At 43.6% G+C, this 12450-nt stretch overlaps 1 protein-coding gene across 26 annotated transcripts in view; it reads right to left on the reverse strand.

The window, feature by feature from the left end:
- The window catches only part of ANK3 (ankyrin 3), a 281101-nt gene that overhangs the window by 41314 nt on the left and 227337 nt on the right, over positions 1–12450 (reverse strand). For all 26 annotated transcript variants that reach the window (XM_064717331.1, XM_064717334.1, XM_064717333.1 and 23 more), the window contains 5 exons: positions 10804–10958; positions 3611–3822; positions 1903–2110; positions 1299–1395; positions 27–255 (listed from right to left, as the gene is read on the reverse strand). In XM_064717331.1, the coding sequence (XP_064573401.1) occupies positions 27–255; positions 1299–1395; positions 1903–2110; positions 3611–3822; positions 10804–10958 (901 nt within the window). The remainder of the gene's footprint in view (positions 1–26; positions 256–1298; positions 1396–1902; positions 2111–3610; positions 3823–10803; positions 10959–12450) is intronic.

Consider the following 12450-nt stretch of genomic DNA (forward strand, 5'->3'; position numbering starts at 1 on the left):
GAGGAAGTCAGCTGCAAGCAATGTACCTCAATGTCTTTGCTCCTGGCAACTTCCTCAAAGTTCTCTTGTTGCTCCAGGGTTTTGTCCACTTTGTCGTCAGTCATGCAGAAGCAGCGCAAATTGGATTCCACGGGGTCATTCATTTTGGCAAATATCACAAACTTTGCCATGTAAGGAACACATATTAATTCTCTGTAAAGCTGTGTTGCCAGCCCAACAGTCTCTAGTACTTGGTGGCAGTCTGCGAGCCAAAATCTGAGTGGGGAAAAGCAAACCATTAAATCAACTTTTCATTATGCGCCAACAATTCATCAAGGCTTAAAGAGAAACTGTGTCCTGTATCCTTGGTCATTTTGCATGTGTACTGTCCTTGCAGAATTGCCAGAGCTGTAATTGTTCTTCTACTCTCAGCACAGCTTTAACCATCCAGAAATGGGAATACCTGGCAATGAAATGCTGACATACCTAGTTAACCCTTTTCAGACTGATGTCTCATAAAACTATCAGTCTGCAGGCTCATTTGAGCCAAAGTGAGGAAATTGAATTTCATGTGACCTTTAATTTCCTGTAATGTGCTGATGCTTCACTATACATTTGATTTGCTAAAACAAACACATTTATAACATACACAGCAAATCACATCTCTAATTCAGGCTGAACCAAATATGCCCATGGTGAAGTCTCCACAGACAGGTGCTACACTGTTACTTTCTCATCTTATGATTAAGAGTTTGAAGACAAGTATGATAAAAATAATTTATACCTTGTATCAGTCTTTCCTACAATATTTCAGCCCTAATCTATTTAGTTTTCCAGCAATTCTATCTCTTTTCATAAAAGTTTTTATAGTTGCAATGTCATTTACTGATTGATAAACTCTCTACATTTTATGCCATGAATTTTCTTCACTAGGATTTGTATAAATCCTGGTAAATGCCTCCATTTAGCATGCAAGTCCATCAAGTCCATCAAGATTGATTTGAACTCATCATTTTTTGCAAAAGCTATTTTTGTGAGAGCAATTTAATAACATTTTCAACTAAAAAGCCCAGAGCCAGAAATTAATAATCTTTAAATTTTTAAACAAATGCATTGTTATGAATCCCACCCCCCCTTTTTTTTTTTAACGGGATGAACATTTTGAGCTTTCTCTCTCTGTTGCCATTTACAGCAAAACCAAAGCCCTATGTGGCATGGCAGCATTCAGAGGAAGAGGCTGTGTGCACACAACCTCCCAGCCAGGTGCTGGCCAAGGGAAGGCACTCCTGAGGGGCAGCTGGCAGGGTCTGCTCCCATACCTGGCAGAAACATTGGTGGTGAAGGAGACGCAGTCGTTGGAGAAGGTCAGCGGCGTGGTGCCCGTGATGTCCTCCCACTGCGCGGGCGACGTGCCTCCTGTGCAAACACACACCACGCAGGTTTCCTCTCAAACACCGGCCACACACAGACTGCATAAAGAACACCTCTATCTACACACACTGAAAGACAGCCTAGACATTAATGGTCTCCAGCAGCTGAGCTCCACGTTATCATGGAGCATCAACAACATAGCATCACATGTCACACAACAAAACCAAAGAGCAACAGCAACCCCACCTCCTGATACCAGCTAGGACAGAATTACTGCTGCAAGCTACTTTTACTGACAAGCACATTTAATAACCAAGACTGAAATCTTCAAGACTGAAATTTAACACAAGCTGAGAGAGTTCTTTTACAATGGGACCAGACACAAAGCTCAGGGAACCAGTGGGAGCCTTGGAAATAACCTGAGCTGGCTTTGCTCTGGAGAGCTGATCTGACCAGCACACCAAGGTTCCCTTACTGGAAAGCAGGAGTTTTGAGAGTGAGCACAGAGCTGCTGCCACAGAAACCTTGGCAAAGAACAGGGTTTTCTCTAACCTGTAATGCTACATAGGAGTCGAAGGCTGGGAGTCGTGTCTCCTTTGTACCCGTTGGTCACTCCTTCTCCTGATGGAGGTGGCACAGGAATTGTCATGGTTATTGGCTTATGGAATTTCCTTCTTCTTGGCTCCACAGTGACAATGGGACTGAATGTTGCTTTGTTTCCAAGGATTTTTTTGACAATCTCTTCTGGAACTGGTTGAGCCTGTCAACATGGGGAACGTACTTAAACTAGAGCTACAAACTGTTTATAGACATGCAGAATTATTTTCTAAATGATAATTCTATTTTCTTTTTATTTTCTGTAGATTTTTTCCCCCCAGGAAACCTTCTCAAGGTGATTACTAGTGAAATTCATGTTTAGTTTTTATTCAACAATTCACACCTGAATTCCTAAATGCTAAATGGTAGAGCTACACTACAAACCTCAGAAGGCTCCCTGCAGTATTTGCTGAGAGTTTTTCAGAGCATGTTTGGTTTTGCTCTTAGTGACATTACATACAATTTCAAAATGCAAAACCAGGCCTATTTTGCACTTGAGAAGTGAGGACTAGACACTGTCTCCTGGAGGTGACAGACAATTCTTACATCTCTGCCAAACACAGATTCATGCTCTTGAGGAACACTGCACCCCAACTGACCTCTGTACTCAGTGCTTCCTGTGATTATTAGTAAGAAATACTTGTTTGGGTCAAAATCACAAAGAATGCATGAAGTTACAAAAGACTTACAGGTAAATTTCACATTTTCTAAGTCAGAAGTGACAGACATGCCAATGGGAGTTTGCATCTATTTGTCTTTTTTATTTTAATTTTTTTTAAACTTTCAAGTCTGTTTCAATCAGGCTGACCCATGACTTGCTATAATTCAAATTGCAGAGTGCACTGATATGCAGAGACCATGCAGTTACACTGCAGTCACAGCACTGCATACAGAGCTGTCATACTCCTTTCACACTGGGGAGCTCTGGGAGGGCGACTGCATAACCAGAACAGCACAACTTCCATTTTCTCAAGATTAACCATCTGGAGATGTGAAATATCTTTAGCAGAAATGTTTCAGCGTGAATTTCAAGCACTGCAATTCAAACCAGCATCTCTTTTTCATGACTTGTCATACTATTAAGGGAATTCTAAGTGATAACTAACTAAACTCAAAGATGCCTCCTATTCCTATGGAATATTTCTCCACTTTCTGTGCAGTTAAAGTAGAATTTAAGCTATATGCTCTTCCCAGATTTCACCCCTAGAAATGCCACTGGTGAATGTCCTAAGACACAGCAGATGTACATAGGAGAGTTTTGACCCAGTAACAGCTGGCAAACAGCTGCATGTAATCCCTACCAAACCCATTCCCATGGCAGAGGGCAGCCCAGTGACCCTGCTCACAAGCTGCTGCTGTGCCACAGCAGACAGGGACTGCACAGGGGCTGTAGTGTTTACAGCTCCAGGTCTTTGCTTCCCTCTCTCCATTCCTGGGATGCTAAGCAATGACCATGGGGGTGATCCAAGGGCAGCTGGGCTTGTGCCACAGGGAGGAGGACTGTGCACCCCCCGTGCCTGAGGGACGCTGAGCGTGCCCTGCAGACTTGTGCCCACACAGAGCTCACGTGTGAAGAAGCCCCACTGGTAGTGAGCAGTGTAAGCTCTGTGGTTTCCAGTCTCGTGCACCCAGCCAGGTGCACTGAGAGCAGCTGAAGCTTTACCTGGAGCCCCACGCGGATCCTCTTGGTGAGAGCCCCCTCGGGGAAGGCGGCCTGCACCCGAGGCACCGTGGTGCTGCTCAGCACGCCGCCCTCGGGCCCGATCTGGTTGCTCTCCTGCTTGATGCGGGAAACCACGGCGAAGTACTGCGGGAAGTCTTTGGTGACAATCCTGCAGATCCGCTTCTTCTCCAGCTCCTCCGCGCTGTCCAGCTCTGAGGGCACAGACAGGTCAAACAATCAGGCATACCCTTCATCCCCCACACTTCTGGGCCTTTGAATAAGCCTTAAAATGCCCAAGAAGGTTGGGAGGTTTATAATTATTTATTTACTACAGCAGTAAAAAATAAGCCATTCAATGCTATCAGTTATCAAGCTTTGGTTTTTTTCTGTGAACTTTTGTATAAATCTTGATGATGAGGGCCAACAGCAATAGGCAAACACACTTGCTAGGACACCTAGTCAGGTGCAGAATCCTTTGAACCCCTCAGGGAAATCCCTAGGTGTGACAGTCTCAGCAGCTGCCACAGAATGACAGGTTTGTCACACAGCACAGAAGTCCAAGGAGGGCTGAAGGAGATAATCAAGTTTCTTCCCTCTCTTGTTTCTATCTGGTCTTTCAGAGTATAGCTCCACATTATTCCCAGCCTCTTTCCCCATATAGTTCTGATATAAAGCAAACCACAGGTGATCACAGTCAGTCCATGGCCTATCTCCCTTCATGCCAGGTGTGCAATCCAGAGCTTGGCCACCTGAGCCACTTGAGACAGTTATTGCCCAGACTGGCATCCAAAAACCCCAACCAGGCACCGAGCCCTCCATGAAACTGAGGAAGCAACAGAGCTGTCTCCCAGCACCACCAGTGAACCAAGAGCAAGCTTGCCTTCCCCATCAGCATTCCAGCCATTTGGTTATCTGTCCCAAAATAAATCAGCGTGCCCCTCAGTTCCTAGAGAACCTTGGATATCCTCAGATACAACTGAAACAGTCAGGTTACCAACCATTAGTGCCCTCAGCCACAATACCAGTTTGTAGGGTCACCAGGGCTCAGAAGGGTGCATAGAGTACCTATTCCTATCAATTAGTTCAGTGTTATTGCAGTTGTTCAGCACATGACATAGTTTTCCCCATATATGCACTGGGGAAAACTCTGATACAACAAAAATATAATGACTTTTGCAACTATGTGTGTGTGTGTGCGTGTATATATATATATATCTATATTTGCATTGGTGTCCCAAATGCTGTGGTGAAATCCCTGTGATATAAACACCATAAACAAATGGAGATAATTATATAACTGTCATGCATTTCTCCTTGTAACTTGTAGCACTTGGCCTTTTTATCTATTGTAATTGGATTTCATTGCAGCACTCCACAAATTTCAGCACTTATTTTCCTCCTTAAAAAGGGACTTTCTAAGCCAAAATTTGTTCCTCGAAAGATGACCTTTTTATCAGATTCAGCAAGAGAAAGCAGGAAGACCAGAAATAATACTGAGACAAAAGACACTTGTAAAATACTTTTTGTGATTGAGACATTTTCCTCCTCTAAACATGTAAGCTCAATTACAATTCCAAAAGAATTAGAATGCAAATTTGGTAAAATGTCAGTTTTGCATTTTAAAATATTCAGCAGATAGTTTGGATTAATCTCACAGCGTTGCTGTGGATCATATGTATCTACCAGAAGTGGATAATTTCTTATCATAATGTCAGCTTCCATTTACTTTGACTCAGAGATTGATATCTGAAGCCCTCTAATGAATTAGTCACTCTGCCTGCAGCCTCTGGAAGCAACAGCTTTTGCAGGAAACAAACTGGATTCCTAAACTCCCAGGCAGGTATCATCTTGACTGGTAAATCCTCATCATCTCCTGTTTGTTGCTAGAGAAAAAACCCACTGCAAAATGCTCACAGAGGTGAAGGATAATTAAAATTCTCCTGAAGTGGAAAAATAGTGATTTGTACAAGAACATTTCAAAGTCCTTTGAACCTGGCACGCATTTCCTTCAGAGGAGGAAGATGGGAACATAAGAGTGGCAGAGCAACAGTCAGGCATGGAGAGGAGTTGGACTATACATAGGGAGGTTATGTTTGGATAATACATATGTAAGTTTCTATATGAAGTTGCCCTCTAACAGGGAAAAGAAAAAAAAAAAACTATGATGAGCAATCAAACCATGTCTCTCACTGCCCTGAGAAATGCAGTGTTAGCATGACAGAATTAATGAAACAGGGAAAACTAGTCCTGGGAGAGGTCACGTTTCCCAAACACACCTCATGCCTTTTACAGAGGGAGATATCATCATTACTATTTCCCTCAGCTGCTGACACTTCATTCCTGGGCAGAGTGTCTCAATGATAAACCATGAACCATTTTTTGGCAAGATGGTTGGGTTTTGGAGGGGAGGGGATTTTAGCCACAGAGCAGTATGCTGTGCACCCCATCACGGAGATAGGGATAGCAGAGCATGGAGAGGCAAAGCAGAAAGGTCAGTGGCAGAACTGGGAAGAATCTCCCAATGCCACTGTCTCCCGGGCTTGTGCTAACAGCCCAAGAACTCTTAGAGCCACTCAGCTCTAAGAGAGAAAGGTGTTGTGAATATCATGTGTGCAGAAGTCTTCTCCTGACATCCATGTGCAGGGTACACTTATCCCGCAATGGTTTGGTGCCTGATCTTCCACAGGAGTGATGGAGGAGACAGGAGATGGACAGGGGAAGGAGGCAGGAGAAGAACATCAGTGTGTGGTGCACGCTGCCACACAACCATTAAGGCTGCAGGACTGGAGAAGAGAAACCCAGCCATGTCCTCCAAGGTCAAGAGGGACAGGACAGGCTGTCTCAGGTCAAGGAAAGCAATCACACCAGTTCTCTCTGGTGAGAGGCAGCCGTGGATCAAGTTCATCCACATCTAACACCTTTCTTTTTTTACTGTCAGATAAGGTAACACAGGGCAAGAATCTTCTGACTCAAAATAGAGCAAGACAAGTCACAGAACACCTGGCTGTTTCATGAGCTTCAAGGTGTCTTTGTGTGGATGTGGTTTCCCTTGCCAGGGCCTCAGAAGAATTTTGCTACACTGAAAAAGCAAATCTCACCTGACTGAACAGCTCTCTGGGCTGTGCAACCCTGCCCCAGTCCTGGCTGGAGCAGAGCTGACCCTGTCACAGTGCCCAGACTGCAGGCTGGGGTGAGCACAGGGTACCAGATCCCCCCACACAGAGCTGTGCCCACTCAGGAATTGCTGCACTCAAAGCACTGCATGCAGGAGGCAGCTTCCACATGGAGAAAAATCCAGGAGGCAGCTTCCACGTGGACAAAAATGCAGGAGGAGGATGGAGGCAGGGAGAGCACAGGGCAAGGAGAAACTGAGGGCAGGAAGGTGCTGGTAACCAGACCCACCCTCCCAGCCTCAGCGTTTCACACACACAGCCAGACACTCCCAGTGCCACAAAGATGCTTCACCCTCAAATAAGGCAATGTCCTTTATGGCTATTTTTGTGTGGTCTTTTACCTCGCCATTCACAGCACACAGTTTAACAGCAATATGTTTAAAAACTTTTCTTGGAAAGGTGGCAAAATCACTGCAGAGTGATTTATGGTGGTATTTTAAACTTGAAGCATAAACAAGGTCACACTCTGGTTTGATCTGTCGATTCAGTTATGTAAAAACTCCTGCTTCCCATCTGAAACCACACTGTGCAGCTGCAAGCTTACTGCAGCCACAAGCATTTGCATTTCTTGGCTCACTCCCTAGTTTGCAAATAACTTTTAAAAGATTAGCTACCCCAGTGTGTGCATTTGTGCCCACAATTTGTCTACAGGTACCTCTAAAGGGTGAAGGAATTTTAAAAGCAAACAGAAGTTATCTATAAAAGGAGCTTGACTGAAAACATGATCTATTCACCAATTACAAGGCAGAGAGCTTCTTCCTAAAAAAATACATATATTCCAAAAATACACATATTTTATTTGATTAAAGTATAAAAAAATATAATATGGCCAAGAGCTGTGAAGTGCTACCCTTGTGTTTGGAGCCACACTCCTCCTACTCCTAAATATGCCAAGTTCCCTGTATTTGCCTAAGTACAGCACCCTCCTTAAAATAAAACCTCTTTAAGCAGAAACTTGACTGCACCAAAACCAACCAGGCTCTTTACATCATGGTTCGCTGTTCTCTCATGACAATAACCCAAAAGTCCTGCTGTTATTTGAAGCTGCACCAGCCCCGGAGCAGCGCCTCCTGCCCGGGATTCTCTGGGGTCTAGGACGAGGATTCCCAGCAGATGGTGCTGCTCCCAGCACAGAGCAGGCTTTTGTGACTGAGGCATGTCCTTGCTCTCATCTCTGCATGCAGAATTATTTTCTAAATGATAATTCTATTTTTTTAAAATTTTCTGTAGAATTTCCCCCCTCCAGGAAACCTTCTCAAGGGTGATTATTAGTGAAATTCATGTTTAGTTTTTATTCCACAACTTACTCCTGATTTCCTAAATGCTAAACAGTAGAGCTACACTATAAACCTCAGAAGGTTCCCTGCAGTATTTGCTGAGAGTTTTTCATAGCATGTTTGGTTTTGATCTTAAGGGAGAGAGCAAAACAGGAACAACCACACAGAGCAGCAAATTGTATCACTAAAATTTGGCCTGTTAAGGAGCTGCAATAAAGGTCTGATTGCCCTCCTGCACTACAGGCTAGGAAAGGACTTGTGATCACAGCAGCTTTGACAGAAATGCTGCTTTTAACAGAAAATGGGCACTCCTGCAGCACCTCCTGGCTCCCAGAGATGATTATGCAGATGAGTTTTCTTGCAAAGACACACTAAATTTCTCTAAATGACTATGTGGCTGCTTTTTATTTAAATTAAAGCTTGCCTCTGCCTCCAGAGCTCTTACCTGCAATAAAACTTCTTCCAAAGTTATGTCTTCTGAGATGGAAGATACTCCCCCTGAGCCAAGTCTGACTGTGGTATTTTGTAACAAACCACCAAAAGTTCAGATAAAAAAAAAGCAACACACTCAAGTCTACAAATTTGTAATTTTTGGGTCATTGCTTGGAAGACCTTTTACATTGCAAAGGGGTCATTTAACTAGAGTGGAATTTTGTCAAAACCCTTGCACTATTTTAACGCATGGTGGGGTTTTCTTTTTTTTATATTTTGCTTTCCTAGCTAGAGAAGGATTAAGCTAAAACAAACTGAGCAAATAATCCCTACAGTGAATGTGTCTACAGTGTTTTTCTCCTTTTCCTCTCACAAATGATTGCCTGGATTTGTAGAAGCCATTCCTGAGGTTTGGCTTTTAAGGTGTCAAATATTTTCACTCTAACAGAATAACGTCCATCATACTTTGTGTGATTATTTGGCTGCACTTACACCCACCAACCTCCAACAGCATTTCCCCAGAAGGAAAGAGCCACCTGAAACCTTCAGTAGATCAGAAAGTTGTCCTGTGGCTCCATGTTGTGAAGCTTATTATTTTAGGCTCTAAGTACTGAGGGCTTCATGCCCACCTCTCTCAAAGTGTTTTTATTTGTTGAGCTCATCTCTGTAAATTGTCAATTTATCCATGTGTGAGCTCCTCCATAAGTCCTGTAAGCTGCAGCACTTCAGAACAATATTTCTGTGCCCAGATTCCCCATCCCCAAATCAAACTAAGCTCAGTTTGAGAAGCACATAAAGCAAATGAGCAAGCTGCTGATCAGCGCTGACCACCCCACCCCTGTCAAGGCACCACTGCTTCACCCAAACAGCAAATCATCACTTCTGATCCCATGCCAGTGTGCAGAGAAGGAGGGGCAGTGGTGAGATCTTCCTTTTTCAAGGGCTGCAACTACTGCATTCAATCCTGCAGCAATCATAATTCCCCAAGCCATACCACCCTGGACCATGTCCACCTCTTCCCTGTTCCATGGCTTTCAGGTACCCTTCAGTGATGAGGTTTAATTTATTTTTCCAAACCCACTGGCAGAACACTTGCAGTGCTTCTGTCCTCCTGTCTGGCTGGTTCTACTACATGTATTTTGAAATAAATAGCTACAATAGATCATCATGAAGCAAGCAGATCTTTGCTGTTGCTTTGTGTTTGTACAAGCTCAGGTGCAGTTCAAATACTTCAAAGTGAAGCCTTTCCTGTTGCTCCCATGCCCAGAAGATCAGGAAATCGATAAAAAATGCTGTATTTCAGATGCCCAGGGAGACCCTCACAGCAGCACAATTCCCACACTCCCAAGGCACGCCTTTTGCTGAGGTTCATCAAACAAGGAGAGGCCAAAATCAAAGGCAGAGCTGCCCCACAGATACCCCCAGAGCTGCCATCCACAGCCTCTTCATTTCCTTCACCTGCTTGTGCTGACAACAAAAGGACTTTCCTGCAGCTTGTACCCACACTATGACTTTCTGCAGGTTATCCAGGGAAAATCCTGTGGATAAACCCTTCCAAAAAACCAAAGTTCACACCACAAACTGTTTCATCCACACTCAGATGCAAAGAGCTCGAGTGAAGGTTTATCAACACAAGGACTGAAAAATGCTTGCTAGGAAAAGAAAGCAGTGGTGCCAAGGGATCACTGCAGCCCCAGAGCCTGGCTTTGCCCATGACTTGTCTTCAGGGACCATCTGTGACAGCATCTTCTGATGGATTTGTACAGCTGGGTGCCCTCATCTTGAGGGACTCACACCAACAGCAATGTTTAAGCAAAATACGGGAGCCAGACTTCCCAGATGGGCACCAGGAAGGCAGGCTGTGCACGTGTGGGAGGCAATCTCCAACACCACCATCTGAAATCAGAATGCTCCAGGGGTCAAGCTCTGTGTCCGTGGGAAGGCCCCACAGAGCTGCTATTTACACTTCATTGTTGGTTTGCAGTGACCTTCCCATGGCCCTGCCTGAGCAGCACAGACACGTGTGCCTCCAGCTGGGTGCTATTCCCAAATTCATGCTGGAAAGCAACTGTGCAAACTCTGCTTAAGCTTGGCAGGACTTCAGACCAAAATTCACCACTCATTTCAGGATGTCTCCAGGCCACTGCAGAAGAGCTTCTCCTTACACTCTTTCCATCAGTTTAATATGGAACACACACTGTATTCCCTGAAGTCAGACATCCCCTGCACTGTTTTATTTTAGTTTGCTTTAGTCAGCCCATGTTAGCAAGCCTTCACAAAGGCAAGGCCAAAGCTTTGAGAAAATATTTACCTTCATCCATGCCATTAAGTATTTCAGTTAAGTCTTCATGTTTGCTGTCATACTGGTGCTCCTTCCACGTTTCACCGTTCTCGCTCCGGAGGACGATCAGCTCTCGCTCCTTGCCTCGCATTGATCCAAAATGTGGGATTTCCACTATCACAGGGCTAGAGAAAAAGGAACCATGTTATTTTTAACCCTACATTTCCTCACTGCCCTCAATTTCCTATGGGTCCTTAAGAAAACTATAGTCATTTTTAATAGTAAACACTGTTACGGTAAAAATGCTTTTAAAATTGCCAAAGCTGCACAATCCTTTATCATTTAAACTATATTAATGGATAAATCAAAAGTACTAATATATAGCTTGGTTTTAGTGCAAATCTTTTGAATGTCTGCCTCCATGAAAAAAACAGTGACAACTTTTAGAAAGGAGAGTTCTCCTTGCTCATTTATCCGAGGGTGTAGGTGATCCAGCCTGCCTCCAGCACACACAGCATTGCTGATTTTAACTGGCATTAGCACAGTCAAAGTTTGAATTTGGCTCAGAGAGTTTGAAGGGACAAAGTCAGTTCAGAAGCAGTCTGTCTATCCCAGTGCATGCAACAGCCACTGACTGTAACAGGAACCATGCATTTATGCAGATTTTGAACTTCAAACTAAGTCCCATAGTTTTCAAAGCTCTCCCTGGCTGTCTGTGGATGCAGCTCCTGTGAAATAAAAGAGACTGTTTTTCTTTAGCTCTACTTTCTGGTTCTCATGCCCAGCATCACAGCTGCAACCTCTGCACAGCAAACATCACAGGGGAATCGTTAGATCCTTTCAGAATGGACTTCTCTGGGTTGAACAACATCACAACCACATTTATATTAGTTACTGTCAAACATTTTGGGGGGAAGGAAAGGGAATGAGAAGGTGGTTAATAATACACCTATGTCACCAGACAATGTACCTTCAACAGAGGACTGCAAGTGCATTACTGAACAGTTCGTATGAACAACCAACAGAAACCACCATTCACTTCATGTGCCATTCCTCAACAAAACAGACACTGTTGCCAAACACTTCACAGGCAGGATATGCATTTTAAAGTATGCTAAGACAAACCGACTGAAATCACACAGTAAGTGAACATTTATGGATTATGCAGCTTTAAGACATTTAAATAGACAGTATCATCATTTTCCTACAGAGGTTGTAAAGGGTTTAACTGCTTTGTAACAACTTGGTTAAAAGCAGCGTCACATGATGGGAGAAGGGTGCAGCATTTCTGTGGTACTGTACATCTGCCAGGTGTTGGGTGCATTAACCAATCCATCACTTGAGCATGAAATCACAACAGCCATCATGGGGAAAAAAAAAACTAGCTTGAGGCCCAGTTTGCACATTAAATTCCCAGGGAGAAGAGTTAGTCTTTTTTTCCCCATGAAAATAATTAAAATAGTTTAATTAATATATATTTTAGATGCTTTTAGGAACCCCCAGTCTATTTTTCAAGTCTCAAGTCCTTTAGAAAAAAAACCAGGAATGTAGCTGCTCTCTCCCATTGTGTACAGTAAGAAAATACAAAAATTCAAATACATTGCTTAAGATATTTACTCTCTAGTTCAAAAAGAGCACAAGCTGAAAACTAAGGCTGTAGTACAATCTTTGCAGGCT

The sequence above is a fragment of the Zonotrichia leucophrys genome, chromosome 6, assembly GCF_028769735.1.
Source record: "Zonotrichia leucophrys gambelii isolate GWCS_2022_RI chromosome 6, RI_Zleu_2.0, whole genome shotgun sequence".
In the NCBI taxonomy this organism is placed as follows: domain Eukaryota; kingdom Metazoa; phylum Chordata; class Aves; order Passeriformes; family Passerellidae; genus Zonotrichia; species Zonotrichia leucophrys.